A 17,146-nucleotide genomic window follows, 5' to 3' on the forward strand; every position below is an offset into this window, starting at 1 on the left:
CTATCTGCTGGTAGGGTTAACGTTGATATACGGCAATCACCGACCTGAATATGTAGCGCTGATCAACACTATATACGTCTACGAGTGTACGGTAGTAACTAAAACACAACACATCACATCACACTCTACAACAGGTGATCACTATCTGCTGGTAGGGTTAACGTTGATATACGGCAATCACCGACCTGAATATGTAGCGCTGATCAACACTATACACGTCTACGAGTGTACGGTAGTAACTAAAACACAACACATCACATCACACTCTACAACAGGTGATCACTATCTGCTGGTAGGGTTAACGTTGATATACGACAATCACCGACCTGAATATGTAGCGCTGATCAACACTATACACGTCTACGAGTGTACGGTAGTAACTAAAACACAACACCCCCACCGAAGCAAATCTGTAGACTAAGAGAATTTCCATTTGCGTCATTCGATTTTCATTTAAATATTAACCAAAACTATTGATTTCCTATTTAAATTACATTAGGTTTAATGAGTACTTGTGTTTGCTGCTACACGGAACCTAAAAAAGATTATTTTTGGCAAAACATTAAATAGCTTGGTATAAGAGAAAAAAACTTTGCTAAATTTCATCCATATAACCATAAACAAGCAAACACAAAAATTATATTTACTAATTCTCCATAAGAATATTAGTGTAATTTGAAATTACAGTTCCTTGGAATTTTTTCCGTAACCATTAAGCGTTAACTTACAACAACACTTCGATGTACAATACTTAATTAATAGAGTTTTAGGCTCTACAAAATGGTTTGTAAATAAATTGCCAAAGTTTAATGTTTTAAGATGCAACATTTTGAAAACCCAATTTTTACCCCGCTTTTGTTACATTACATGTATATTATTGCATTAAATACATGTTACAATGGCCTATGGTAAAAAATAGTACAGATTTATTAATTAAATCATGACGATAAATCTGCCTGGTATGGTTATTTATGTTATAAAACAACAAACGCCTATCAAACTAGTTCCTATCCTCCTAGTTTTATTTTTTTACTAGTTTTTTTTTTTAGTTAAATACTGAATTATAGACAAAATGCGCACTTCATTACGATATCAAAACTATGAACAAGAACATGAATGCTGCCGTTCTGTCGGCTACAGGCGCAGACAGCCTATACCCGCAACACACGCGTGTAGCTATATTGCCCCTCGCGCCGCGCCGCCTGCTACAGCTACAGCAAGTATGTTCAATACCAGAACATGAATGCTGCCGTTCTGTCGGCTACAGGCGCAGATAGCCTATACCCGCGACACACGCGTGTAGCTATATTGCCCCTCGCGCCGCGCCGCCTGCTACAGCTACAGCAAGTATGTTCAATACCAGAACATGAATGCTGCCGTTCTGTCGGCTACAGGCGCAGATAGCCTATACCCGCAACACACGCGTGTAGCTATATTGCCCCTCGCGCCGCGCCGCCTGCTACAGCTACAGCAAGTATGTTCAATACCAGAACATGAATGCTGCCGTTCTGTCGGCTACAGGCGCAGATAGCCTATACCCGCAACACACGCGTGTAGCTATATTGCCCCTCGCGCCGCGCCGCCTGCTACAGCTACAGCAAGTATGTTCAATACCAGAACATGAATGCTGCCGTTCTGTCGGCTACAGGCGCAGATAGCCTATACCCGCAACACACGCGTGTAGCTATATTGCCCCTCGCGCCGCGCCGCCTGCTACAGCTACAGCAAGTATGTTCAATACCAGAACATGAATGCTGCCGTTCTGTCGGCTACAGGCGCAGATAGCCTATACCCGCAACACACGCGTGTAGCTATATTGCCCCTCGCGCCGCGCCGCCTGCTACAGCTACAGCAAGTATGTTCAATACCAGAACATGAATGCTGCCGTTCTGTCGGCTACAGGCGCAGATAGCCTATACCCGCAACACACGCGTGTAGCTATATTGCCCCTCGCGCCGCGCCGCCTGCTACAGCTACAGCAAGTATGTTCAATACCAGAACATGAATGCTGCCGTTCTGTCGGCTACAGGCGCAGATAGCCTATACCCGCAACACACGCGTGTAGCTATATTGCCCCTCGCGCCGCGCCGCCTGCTACAGCTACAGCAAGTATGTTCAATACCAGAACATGAATGCTGCCGTTCTGTCGGCTACAGGCGCAGATTGCCTATACCCGCAACACACGCGTGTAGCTATATTGCCCCTCGCGCCGCGCCGCCTGCTACAGCTACAGCAAGTATGTTCAATACCAGAACATGAATGCTGCCGTTCTGTCGGCTACAGGCGCAGATAGCCTATACCCGCGACACACGCGTGTAGCTATATTGCCCCTCGCGCCGCGCCGCCTGCTACAGCTACAGCAAGTATGTTCAATACCAGAACATGAATGCTGCCGTTCTGTCGGCTACAGGCGCAGATAGCCTATACCCGCAACACACGCGTGTAGCTATATTGCCCCTCGCGCCGCGCCGCCTGCTACAGCTACAGCAAGTATGTTCAATACCAGAACATGAATGCTGCCGTTCTGTCGGCTACAGGCGCAGATAGCCTATACCCGCAACACACGCGTGTAGCTATATTGCCCCTCGCGCCGCGCCGCCTGCTACAGCTACAGCAAGTATGTTCAATACCAGAACATGAATGCTGCCGTTCTGTCGGCTACAGGCGCAGATAGCCTATACCCGCAACACACGCGTGTAGCTATATTGCCCCTCGCGCCGCGCCGCCTGCTACAGCTACAGCAAGTATGTTCAATACCAGAACATGAATGCTGCCGTTCTGTCGGCTACAGGCGCAGATAGCCTATACCCGCAACACACGCGTGTAGCTATATTGCCCCTCGCGCCGCGCCGCCTGCTACAGCTACAGCAAGTATGTTCAATACCAGAACATGAATGCTGCCGTTCTGTCGGCTACAGGCGCAGATAGCCTATACCCGCAACACACGCGTGTAGCTATATTGCCCCTCGCGCCGCGCCGCCTGCTACAGCTACAGCAAGTATGTTCAATACCAGAACATGAATGCTGCCGTTCTGTCGGCTACAGGCGCAGATAGCCTATACCCGCAACACACGCGTGTAGCTATATTGCCCCTCGCGCCGCGCCGCCTGCTACAGCTACAGCAAGTATGTTCAATACCAGAACATGAATGCTGCCGTTCTGTCGGCTACAGGCGCAGATTGCCTATACCCGCAACACACGCGTGTAGCTATATTGCCCCTCGCGCCGCGCCGCCTGCTACAGCTACAGCAAGTATGTTCAATACCAGAACATGAATGCTGCCGTTCTGTCGGCTACAGGCGCAGATAGCCTATACCCGCAACACACGCGTGTAGCTATATTGCCCCTCGCGCCGCGCCGCCTGCTACAGCTACAGCAAGTATGTTCAATACCAGAACATGAATGCTGCCGTTCTGTCGGCTACAGGCGCAGATTGCCTATACCCGCAACACACGCGTGTAGCTATATTGCTCCTCGCGCCGCGCCGCCTGCTACAGCTACAGCAAGTATGTTCAATACCAGAACATGAATGCTGCCGTTCTGTCGGCTACAGGCGCAGATTGCCTATACCCGCAACACACGCGTGTAGCTATATTGCCCCTCGCGCCGCGCCGCCTGCTACAGCTACAGCAAGGCGACAAGGTCGACACAACTTGTCTTATATTAATATTATTACTTATTACTGCAAAATTACTATTGACGTGTTAGCTCAAATTTAGATTTACAATATAAGTAATGATGAATCACAAAACTTCATTTATGTAACAATGTTTAAATTTGACTATGTCGTAGAAATACTGAACATGAAACTATAACACGAATAGATTAATTTAACTTTTTTACACTGTCAATTTTATTACCAATTGTTTTTGTTTTAATCTGCAAGTTAAATAACACGAATCATTTGAATAACGTAAATATTGATGCACGGATGGATTTGCAGTAAAATAAGACACAAAAGTAACCGAACATACTGTTTTCAAAGACAAAATACGGTGATTTCTAATAATAAATCAATAGTTCTGACTAGATATAATTTATTTTACGTTAGTTTATCGTCTTAATTATACAATGGAATGTCCCATTTCATCTCAGTGTATTGTGTATTCGACGGCTTTGTTATACAGTACTTGGCCGTTTAATGTAGCCTACGTTCTCATTCAGGTTGGATTTCACTTTCATTTAGTTATTAGTCGTTATTGGAAAATTCTCAAGAGAAAAGTAAATAGTTTACTCGGACTGGTGAAAGAGGCGAAAAAGCGGTTCGGCTCACTGACTCGGGCTATCACAAGACAATGAGAGCAGAGCGGAGCAAACACAAGTGCATATTGGGTCTGGTCTCTGGTCTCTCGCTGTAAACGCGTTTTTGCGGTTTCGTAGAAGAAAGTTCCACTAGTTTACGTCGCCGCCGCTCACCGACCAAGCGAGAACGAAAAGCCTCCGAACCCATTAACTGGTAATCAAATGAATTCAGTTCGCTCGGTGAAATCTACAACTACTAAACTACTGGCTGCCCTCGAATACACCGGAGAGGTTTCAGAAAACAAACACAATGGCGTCTGTTGTCTGCGAAACAAGAGCAAACTATGTTATCTACTTTTCACACTATCAACGGACGATTTGAAGAACAAATCCAGTCTTTTTCTATACGTGTCTATTAAATATTATTTAGAAAACCAGGTTTCCTTTGTGAATTCAATACTGTATCGAACAACATGACTAAACTCTGGAAATATAAATATAATCACTGAACATTGTTTAACAAGCACATACAATGAACCACAAAGCAGCCTTACCTTTTTGCAGAATTTCCAGATGTTCCCACAGGATGTCGCCGGTGAACGCAGGAGCCTTCGCTAGGAAGGCGTCCTTACCCATGGCGAGGATGTCCTTCCCTCTCATATAGAACTGCTGTAGATGGACGCCTTCAAGTGAGAACTCGCGGATCGCCCAGTCCAGCCAGTGAGCCACGTGGTTCTCCGTCCACTGGCGAGGGTCTGTAATAGAATACAATTACTGAAGTGTCTCCTTGGTAAAAAGGCTGTAGATGGGGACAGAGCTTGGAGACGTCAGTGACAGCTCTAAAAGTCAACAAATTTTCTAGTAGTGCACCAATAAGATCAAACGTCTTACTGCCACAAATGGTAGTTTTTTGTAGGATTTAATCAATCTAAAGTGTCCAGGACCTATTTACTCTACCTGCTGAGGCCAGGAGGGTGGTTGACCCACCCAATTAACTAACTGACCTGTCTTTAACGCGTTTATCCAGTATGCCAGTTTATACATAGATTATAAGAACCCCTACTTAGCAACGTATGATTCTATCTATTTACACGAAGTATTGTACATTTAAGAAGCCATGTAGACGCAAAGTATTGTGTGGAGGAAGTGCAAACAGCTTCCCGAACACATGAAAACTGATGATCAGAGGAAGACATGGACACTGGACAGCCGTGCCTTGCATGAGCGACATCCTGTACAGTGTGTACACAGTACAAAGGTGCGGACACAGGGACTGTAAGCTTCATAGTGGCGGCTAGTAAATAATAAGTACGGAAACAAGTACTTTTTCACATAGCACAGATAAAACAGAGCATTTCTATGGTAAGCTTAAGTTACAAACTTAAGAACGTTTTACGACTTACATTGGAACAATATTATTACATTTCATGGGCTAAATTAAATACATAAAATAGCTCCACATTCGTCGTAGTGGAATTTCAATTGCGCCATATTTATTCATAAGACTAATTAATTATACCCAAGGTCGCCGTGGTTTTAATTAACATTCCGCTGAAATGGAACGGAGAGGTTGTTATGGTGTACAACAAAAATGATAGTACATGTTTTTACGCCATACAACTATAACCTACCGGAAAACATTGCAAGATGTATTAACAAGTAGATTTGTGGCATGACAGTTGAATTCAATCATTATACCGCATGACAGACAAATTATCTAGTTATTATAGACGTTTTGCGTTGGCGTGTCCAACTGGTGGTAGACCGCAATACACCACCCGTGGAGACGACGACATTGTCGGTGTTCACCCAACAACAGAGCACGCCAATCACAATCATAACACTCACCTCGCCTCTCAATCATGTGCCCATCAGACCGCGACTATTGGCAACACCAGCTACTGTATGATGCAAGACAACACTGTTTTGCTGTGATACATTCGCATTAGGCATCAACTACTGCAAAATTACTTTGGTCAAAAATGTCCTAAGGCTTCAAAATAATATTGATAGTATGGAACTAAATTTACTCGAATCACTTTCGTTCTTGACCAATAACATAGTCTAATCATATAAATTGCACGCAGTGATGAACATTACTCTGAACATGTAAATATGAGGTACCAGTGTGGTTCACTTATGAGTACTCGGACACACCGTATTTAAACCTCCCCCCCCCTCGTATCTGGTTCAATTCCCTTTAGCTAATTGACACTTTAATCTCGTAAGTGTCAATGTCTAAAGTCGCATTCATTACTACAAACATGCTATTAATGGTCTTCAGAAGCGACTAATCTATTATAGTTTCAAATGTAGGCCAATATCTGTAGACTATGCTATTACATGTTTTCTACTTCCATATTGTAGTCTTGGCAACAGCCGAAACTCTCGTTGTAGTCTCATTGAACCCTCCCACTCTATGGGTTATTAACAGATCACAGCGCTGTAGATAAACCGTGTTATCCAACCTGTTATCATACTGTTTCCGATCGTCGACATCGACCTTCAGTCTCTGTGTGGAAAGGTCAAGCAAAGCAGTTAGGTGAACCAGAACGAACAATTAATTAGCTGTTACAGAACAAGAATTATTAGAATTGACCCTCTACATACTACCAATAAATACAATAGTGGTTTGTATTCATTGATACTACACTGTACTTGCCACAGTTCCTAGTCTGTAGCAATAGATTCTCAGAGCATGATTTCACTAATGAATAGTAAAAAACTAAAATGTTCCAATATCGATTTAGGTCAAAAGTTAAATAAATAGTTTACGACTGCGACAAACTGACAGGACAATCTGGTACAACAGTACCTGATACACTGTATATTGTTTGGCTTAAACCATCACTAGACAACCAGTTGGGGCGAATTATTCATTACATAGTTTATGCTAACTGTAAATGCAACTGTCATGGATGAAGTTATTATTGTGTCTACAAGTTATAGCGTTAAAGATCGGCCATTATATCATCCCAGTTAGTTAGTAATGTGCAAATGATGATGGATCAAATTAGGTTTTTTGCTATCTTCAATCAAAATCTATTTCGTAATACGATGTACTGTATGTTTTTTTTTTAACATTTTTCAAGTAAGTTCGTTCGATTGTCTCTGTAGTTACAGTAATTGTAGCCCATATTTAGAACCCCTTTGCATGAACATAACAAATTTAAATGTACGAACGATACATTCCACAGAACAGACATGAACTAAACAATCTGCAAAACAAAGTTTCCGAAGGTCCAGATTCAATCCTACTTAGTTTGACATATTATTATACTCATCGTGCAACAACAAAAATGTTTGATTTGTATGAAGAGAGTCGACATCAGCGATCATAATATAGTCGGCATTCGCACGTTTAAACAAGGACATTTCGTGGACGTCGTGTTTATTGTATTGTGTATTGCGAGTGTGTTGTGGTGGTGGAGTGCCGAGAGTGTGTCAACCAGGTGATTGGGATTGGGGAGGTGTGGACAATGTTTGTTGAGGACAAACATCAAACAATCAAACAGCAAACAAGCGTCACAAAGCTCGCCGCCCGTCGCTGTCACCGCCATAGCCTTACAACACAGTACTGTACTGCAAAGCCTCATCTGACATCACACACCGACACCACACTGGACACTCATCACTCATCAGTCTCTGATAATGAACCGAACGCATTCCCTGTCATAGCCTTACAACACAGTACTGTACTGCAAAGCCTCATCTGACATCACACACCGACACCACACTGGACACTCATCACTCATCAGTCTCTGATAATGAACCGAACGCATTCCCTGCCATAGCCTTACAACACAGTACTGTACTGCAAAGCTTCATCTGACATCACACACCGACACCACACTGGACACTCATCACTCATCAGTCCCTGATAATGAACCGAACGCATTCCCTGCCATAGCCTTACAACACAGTACTGTACTGCAAAGCTTCATCTGACATCACACACCGACACCACACTGGACACTCATCACTCATCAGTCCCTGATAATGAACCGAACGCATTCCCTGCCATAGCCTTACAACACAGTACTGTACTGCAAAGCTTCATCTGACATCACACACCGACACTACACAGGACACTCATCACTCATCAGTCTCTGATAATGAACCGAACGCATTCCCTGCCATAGCCTTACAACACAGTACTGTACTGCAAAGCTTCATCTGACATCACACACCGACACCACACTGGACACTCATCACTCATCCGTCTCTGATAATGAACCAAACGCATTCCCTGCCATAGCCTTACAACACAGTACTGTACTGCAAAGCCTCATCTGACATCACACACCGACACCACACTGGACACTCATCACTCATCAGTCTCTGATAATGAACCGAACGCATTCCCTGCCATAGCCTTACAACACAGTACTGTACTGCAAAGCTTCATCTGACATCACACACCGACACCACACTGGACACTCATCACTCATCAGTCTCTGATAATGAACCAAACGCATTCCCTGCCATAGCCTTACAACACAGTACTGTACTGCAAAGCCTCATCTGACATCACACACCGACACCACACTGGACACTCATCACTCATCAGTCTCTGATAATGAACCGAACGCATTCCCTGCCATAGCCTTACAACACAGTACTGTACTGCAAAGCTTCATCTGACATCACACACCGACACCACACTGGACACTCATCACTCATCAGTCTCTGATAATGAACCAAACGCATTCCCTGCCATAGCCTTACAACACAGTACTGTACTGCAAAGCCTCATCTGACATCACACACCGACACCACACTGGACACTCATCACTCATCAGTCCCTGATAATGAACCAAACGCATTCCCTGCCATAGCCTTACAACACAGTACTGTACTGCAAAGCCTCATCTGACATCACACACCGACACCACACTGGACACTCATCACTCATCAGTCTCTGATAATGAACCAAACGCATTCCCTGCCATAGCCTTACAACACAGTACTGTACTGCAAAGCCTCATCTGACATCACACACCGACACCACACTGGACACTCATCACTCATCAGTCTCTGATAATGAACCAAACGCATTCCCTGCCATAGCCTTACAACACAGTACTGTACTGCAAAGCTTCATCTGACATCACACACCGACACCACACTGGACACTCATCACTCATCAGTCCCTGATAATGAACCAAACGCATTCCCTGCCATAGCCTTACAACACAGTACTGTACTGCAAAGCCTCATCTGACATCACACACCGACACCACACTGGACACTCATCACTCATCAGTCTCTGATAATGAACCAAACGCATTCCCTGCCATAGCCTTACAACACAGTACTGTACTGCAAAGCTTCATCTGACATCACACACCGACACCACACTGGACACTCATCACTCATCAGTCTCTGATAATGAACCAAACGCATTCCCTGCCATAGCCTTACAACACAGTACTGTACTGCAAAGCTTCATCTGACATCACACACCGACACCACACTGGACACTCATCACTCATCAGTCCCTGATAATGAACCAAACGCATTCCCTGCCATAGCCTTACAACACAGTACTGTACTGCAAAGCCTCATCTGACATCACACACCGACACCACACTGGACACTCATCACTCATCAGTCTCTGATAATGAACCAAACGCATTCCCTGCCACTGCCGAACATTGTCTTGGTAATATATGTTTATTTTAGGGTTATGGACCAGCTGGGTTACGGAACAATTTACTTGTCATATTTATTTATAAGTTATTCACTGTTGTTATTACCCTGTTGACACATTGATTAGGTGAATAATATAACTAACATACGTTGTATCAAGAAGATAGGAAATCCATTTTACATCATACTACACAGAAACAGGTACTTTTCAATCCGTATTGATAAGCTGGAAAGTTGCCCTTTCCGTTATGTACTTTTACCGTGCACTGCAAATAGTATTTAACGTTAAAAATCCGGTAAACAAATTTTGGACTAGTGACGTACGGTATTTTAAACCATACTACTTTAATTTAACAATAAAAAATCCTTATATATACCCAACGACTAAAGGACTAGTGCTCTAAGAGAGGTTATGTTTTTGTTTATTATAACCACTCATAGCCAAATACAATCAGATGGTTGGTGTCCGGTAAAAACTCATTACAGTACAGTAGTACGTAATGAAACCCCATTTGGTTAACCTGGCGGCAAACAGCTGTTTTCTGGATTAAATTCTTGCGTGGGAAGTTCGTAAAAACATTGTAGTGTGGCGTAAAAACTTTTTACCGTGCACTGAGTCAGCTGATGAAATCATCAGCTAACAGCAACGGCCTATTTTATTTTCTGTAATATAAAAATATTATAATTTATGTTAAGTCCTAAATCAATTGTGTTATGCGTTTAAAATGTTCTAATTATTCTGTATATTATGATGTAAAGTATGGTGAGTTACTCGCCCGGTAAGCTTTAACGTACTCGCACGAAAATCCACGGGAGAGAACGCACGACATCCGACAAAAAAATCGTAGTGTGGGCGCGCTCGCCATTTGATCGTGGACGCCACTGCTAGTAGGACAGTTGGGCGACTATCGTGGATCACAGTGGCACTAGTGGCAGTGGACGACTGCACCATCGTACAGGTGGCGAGCGCCCATTTTATCGTGGACGCCACTGCTAGTACGACAGTTGGGCTACTGTCGTGGATCACAGTGGCAGTGGACGACTGCACCATCGTACAGTGGGCGAGCGCCCATTTGATCGTGGACGCCACTGCTAGTACGACCGTTGGGCTACTGTCGTGGATCACAGTGGCAGTGGACGACTGCACCATCGTACAGTGGGCGAGCGCCCATTTGATCGTGGACGCCACTGCTAGTACGACAGTTGGGCTACTGTCGTGGATCACAGTGGCAGTGGACGACTGCACCATCGTACAGTGGGCGAGCGCCTATTTGATCGTGGACGCCACTGCTAGTACGACAGTTGGGCTACTGTCGTGGATCACAGTGGCAGTGGACGACTGCACCATCGTACAGTGGGCGAGCGCCCATTTTATCGTGGACGCCACTGCTAGTACGACAGTTGGGCTACTGTCGTGAATCACAGTGGCAGTGGACGACTGCACCATCGTACAGTGGGCGAGCGCCTATTTGATCGTGGACGCCACTGCTAGTACGACAGTTGGGCTACTGTCGTGGATCACAGTGGCAGTGGACGACTGCACCATCGTACAGTGGGCGAGCGCCCATTTTATCGTGGACGCCACTGCTAGTACGACAGTTGGGCTACTGTCGTGGATCACAGTGGCAGTGGACGACTGCACCATCGTACAGTGGGCGAGCGCCCATTTGATCGTGGACGCCACTGCTAGTACGACCGTTGGGCTACTGTCGTGGATCACAGTGGCAGTGGACGACTGCACCATCGTACAGGTGGCGAGCGCCCATTTGATCGTGGACGCCACTGCTAGTACGACAGTTGGGCTACTGTCGTGGATCACAGTGGCAGTGGACGACTGCACCATCGTACAGTGGGCGAGCGCCTATTTGATCGTGGACGCCACTGCTAGTACGACCGTTGGGCTACTGTCGTGGATCACAGTGGCAGTGGACGACTGCACCATCGTACAGTGGGCGAGCGCCCATTTGATCGTGGACGCCACTGCTAGTACGACCGTTGGGCTACTGTCGTGGATCACAGTGGCAGTGGACGACTGCACCATCGTACAGCGGGCGAGCGCTCATGAGATCCAATGGTTCACTATTGGAATGTTGTTGATCCGACACATTGTCGTACGACCGAAATCGTATAGTGGGCGAGGGGTCTAAAAAACCACTTACCGGGCTCGTACTATGACAGTCCAAACTCTGCTTTGTGGAATGAATTTAAACCCAAATATGCAATTAAAATATTGGTTGTGACTGGGGCTTGAGCTACTGTATAGGGATAGACTATCTTAAAGAATACATTTAAAAACCTCCAGCCATAAGTTTTAATTTAGCACACAATAACTTGTTATTAAAAAAAAAAAATTGTTTACCAGTACATAAGGGATTGCTACTGCAAAGAAGAACTAAGCTGCATCGATGCAAAATTTAAGATATGGAACAGAAAACAAACGTAACTCTGATCCGCTAACTGCGCCGCACGGAGTTCACCAGAGACCGTAGTTAAAATCTAAAGTACAACAATTGGTTTACCGTTGTATAGGCAATAGCAGATGGAAATAAATTATTCCGCTGTCGATGCAAATTACGCAAACCATAAGATTAACTATATGATGATTAGATGACGAGGGGGCAGAGCAGAGGTCACAAGGCCTCATTAACTACAGTGACAAGCCACTGTTCAGTGTTCACTGTGTACTGTGTGGCGACAACACAACACAATACACACATTCTGACCCTCATTACGACCTCAAGTCACTGGTCCTAGCGTATCTATCAAAGGAAGAGGTTAAATAAACAGTCAAATACACACATACACACGTATGATATGGAATGGTTTAGGCTACAAACACAACAGTTGAATCAGTTCAGTAAAATGTCACACTAGAATTTGCGTTGTATTTTCAAAGGAATACAGTAATAGATTATTTCCCTGGAAGCAACACATTTCGTTGGACGCATTGAGAAGATTATCAATGATTATCAACCACGTAACAATGAAGTTATGCAAATACTGTAACACGACTTTACTTGTATCCCAGATCGGCAACGAAGCGCTAGGCGCAGGCCTACCTAATTATCCGGTATGGACAGTGAACATCATGTAACGCAACACGATGTAATGTGGGTTTACGCAACTCCTGGCCACGGACAGTGAACACATGCAGCAGCAGCAGCCATCTCTGACACTAATGGCACGGTCGAACTGCGCAGGTGATAGCAGGATTTATTTGGATTCCGGAGCTTAGCTTGGATTGCGCAAGTAGGTAATACTAGCTGTACCCGCGGGCTTCGCCCCGTTTAACTTCATAAGTATTCGCATGGCTCATTCACGTCCTGGTTGAAGTTCGTTCGCTACGCTCACTCACCTTTAGGTTGGAGCTCGTTCGCTGCGCTCACTTGCCTTCAGGTTAGCTCGTTCGCTACGCTAACTCACCTCCAGGTTGAAGTTCGTTCGCTACGCTCACTCACCTTTTGGTTGGAAATTAGCTGTTGTCATAAATTAAGAAAAAAATAATAGTGCTGCACCCTGTTGGTAATCCTTGTAACTTTTATGCTATTGAACATCATAGAACAGAACCAACTTGTTTAATTGAAACAGCTGTTAAGATTCATTAATTACTTTTAAATATGAAAAATCATAAGATTAACATGGGGAACTACAGAGCCACTGGGGCGGAGCCCGAAAGGGTTTTTGAGATAAGAATATGCTTTAATGTTAATCGGGAATGTAAGCTATCATCATGCCAAATTTCAGCCCAATCCGTCCAGTAGTTTATGCGTGATTGAGCAACACACACACAAACACACACACAAACATACACACAAACATACACACAAACTCACAAACTTTCAGATTTATAATATTAGTAAGATATGCAATGTTGAACGGTTGATCACCTTTTGGTGTAGGCTTTTTTATTACCACCAAACCCTGCATAATTAAGCAAAAAACAGTTTAGCAACACGTGGACAGTATGATATAAAGTTGTACAGTAGTTGTATAAAAGTTGGAAAAATAACACTGTTTTGGGTGTGATTAAATATCTCAGGATCTATTTATTTAGCAGAAAATACTTCATATGCAAAAATAAACTACACACAATTCTAAACGAGATGGTCCTCTCAAAATCTTGTTAAAGTAAATGGTTACAGAGTTACAAAGGCTTAAAAATTGAATTTTGTTACAGTTTTTAACGCTTTAAAAGTTCAGGAGGCAGCTAAATATTAAATATAAATTAATATATTAATATAGCATAGTTTGATTTTGTACGTCAAAATAAAGGTCTTTGTTAGTAAAATACAAAGCCGCAAACCCGAACTTAAACGTTGAAAGATTTCTTGGAGTTGCAATGCTACACACGTGAACTCAAACGGACAACTAAGTCAAAAATGGGAGCCATTAAAAAATGTCTTGAACTTATAAGATTGAATCCTTGAACAGCTCCCATTTTTGACTCAGTTGTCCGTTTGAGTTCAGGAGTGTGGCATTGTAATCCTCTAATACAGACCTTTAATTCGATATGCATATCAAGCCATGCCAACATTTATGATTTTCTTATAACTTCTAAAGGGCGCCCCAAAATAGCAACTCCAAGAAATCTTCCAGAGACTGCAATTTTTTACTCGTATGTTAGTTTAAGTTCAAGTTAAGTTTAAGTTAAGTCGTGTTTTTTAATATTTTGCAACTCTCTAACCATTAACTCATCAAAATTATGAAAATGACCATTCTTGTTTAAAATTTGAAGTAGATAATTTTCGTATATGATGTATTTTGTGCTAAAATGTATAGTTTCGGTGGATAACTTGAGAGTCAAAAGTGTGCTTTCACTTTGGATGTCCAGGTTAAGCCCTTTTTTGGCTAATTCATATAAAGAAAATAGTATATTATGTGGCATTTATGTGTTGGAAAACATTGAATTTTCCAAACATACATACTAAAATACCCCCACCGCAGCAAACCTGCCGACTAAGCGAATTTCCGTTTGTCTGAATTGATTTTCAATTAAATATATTTGAATAGCATTATGTTTAATGAGTACCTAGGTTTGCTGCTACAAGGAAACTAATAAAGTGTGTTTTTAGTAAAGTATTCATAGCTTAGTATAAAATAAATAAATTTGCCAAGTTTGGTCAAAATATATCCATAAACCAGCAAACTTACAACATTTTAAAAGATTCTTCAAAAGAATAACATTAATTTACAATTTTTGGAATTTTCTCCGTTACCAATAACCCTACAAAAACACTTTGATAGACAAAATTATTTGTTTTTATGCTCTTTAAAAAGGCCAAAAAAGAAATTGGGAAATTCAGTGTTTTGAGGGTCAAAAATGAGAAAACCCAATTTTTACCCCATTAACCCACCAAACCCCCGTTGCCATAGTCCGATCCATCGTCCGATCATTCTGGTTCGCGAACTCATTCAAGTTATCCCACCTCAAATCTTTAAACAAAATTTCATCAAAATCGGACAAAAAATTACTCAAGTGATCGCGTTCACGGACACACAGACACATAAAAATTAAAACGAATGGTGTTTTTGTCCTCTGGGAACATCAAAATGAAAAGTAAATCGGTCCCGGGCCAAGTTCTTACCGTACCACCTACAGTAATAGCTACTAACCTATAGGGAAATTCGCTAAAAAGCTAGTTTTAAAACATTCAAAGAATCACCTTTGTAAAAAATATAGCTTTGTTTAATTTTCATGCAGATAAAACTTATGAAACTTAAAACTAGGAAAAATAAAACTGGCCAAGAGTATAATGGTGGGATATGGAATTATGCAGAAGATTTATATTCGGCTAAAATTGTGGAAATAATAAACTACTGTACTTCAAAATAATAAAACGAGTATTGTCTAGTAAGAACGTGACTAACCTTTTACGATGTTGAGCTTGATCTGTTCTTTCTCCCAAGATGCAAAGGAGGCTTTGAGGGCCTCGGTCATCTTCTTGTTGGTGCCGGGGGTGAGAGGCGGCACCTGAGTCGGGATATCTGTAACAATACAATACATACAGTACTGATGTCGAGAAGTGGTTATACTAAATCAGGGATCAAAAGAATACAACAGAACAATGTAGGCTACGATCCAACGATCGGTAGTCCTATATATTATATGATTCTTTATTCCTGCCTTGGGTAAACGAAGCTCAAGCACATTGAAAGCAGAAATTTTGTAAACAACTACCTTATCCTGAGACGTACCAAGGAATATGGCAGAACACTAAAAAAAACATAGTTTCCAATTCCATTAGATTAATTATTGGATTTCTAAATGTTATTTACCCCTGTTTAAAAAAAAAAAAACCGTATAAGCTAGAATGTTTAAACTCCGCACATCTTTGTTAGACCTAAATATCTTGTTTTCCATGGGTTCATTCTCATTGACTCTCCACCTCCAATAAAGGACGGTCCACGAGGAGTAAGCCGAGATTCTTAAATGTAAGCATAGGTTGGGATGATAATCGTTATTGTGTATAGCCTATTATTGTGAGTTCAGTCTGTAGTTCGCTGTTTATGTTACTGTTAATGTGTGTTAATGCTAATGCTGTTAATGTTCGCTGTGGTATGTTGTGTTAATGTGCTGTGGAGTTTTAACGTATAGTTGGTTCATACATTTTATCGCACTATATAGTAAACAGTGCGGCCTTCAGGGGAGTTGACCAATGACCACCTCCTACCTGGCACAATATTGCTTTTGACTGAAATTGCGATCAAACGAAGGTAGATATTTTAAGCCAAGAATTAATAGAGATCGAGTGTAGGATGAGTCCAACATAAAAAGCATATAATGTGTTTTTGAGTTACATTTAACCTTTAAAATATTGTATTGCATTGTACATAGTTCTTGAACATTGTAAACACCAAATCTATTACTTTATTCACTGAAATAAACATTACTGAAAACACTTTACTGATACAGTACTGTTAATTTTGGCACATACTGTATATACAGTATGTGCCAAAATTAACAGTACTGTATCAGTAAAGTGTTTTCAGTAATGTTTATTTCAGTGAATAAAGTAATAGATTTGGTGTTTACAATGTTCAAGAACTATGTACAATGCAATACAATATTTTAAAGGTTAAATGTAACTCAAAAACACATTATATGCTTTTTATGTTGGACTCATCCTACACTCGATCTCTATTAATTCTTGGTTAATTGATTAATTAAAATTAATCCTATTTTAATAAGGCAAATTACCTAAAATTGGGGGGGGGGTCAATCCCCCTTCTGGGATCGCCACCGGTATTAATT

General features: G+C 42.3%; 1 protein-coding gene across 4 annotated transcripts in view; it reads right to left on the bottom strand.

The window, feature by feature from the left end:
- The window catches only part of LOC128983159 (protein c-ets-2-B), a 215,696-nt gene that overhangs the window by 48,282 nt on the left and 150,268 nt on the right, over positions 1–17,146 (bottom strand). For all 4 annotated transcript variants that reach the window (XM_054402337.1, XM_054402338.1, XM_054402336.1 and 1 more), the window contains 2 exons: positions 15,763–15,879; positions 4,797–4,997 (listed from right to left, as the gene is read on the bottom strand). In XM_054402337.1, coding sequence (XP_054258312.1) covers positions 4,797–4,997; positions 15,763–15,879 — 318 coding nt within the window. The remainder of the gene's footprint in view (positions 1–4,796; positions 4,998–15,762; positions 15,880–17,146) is intronic.

The sequence above is a fragment of the Macrosteles quadrilineatus genome, unplaced genomic scaffold (assembly GCF_028750875.1).
Source record: "Macrosteles quadrilineatus isolate MER2022 unplaced genomic scaffold, UCM_ALF_1.0 Scaffold_1__1_contigs__length_201487025, whole genome shotgun sequence".
In the NCBI taxonomy this organism is placed as follows: domain Eukaryota; kingdom Metazoa; phylum Arthropoda; class Insecta; order Hemiptera; family Cicadellidae; genus Macrosteles; species Macrosteles quadrilineatus.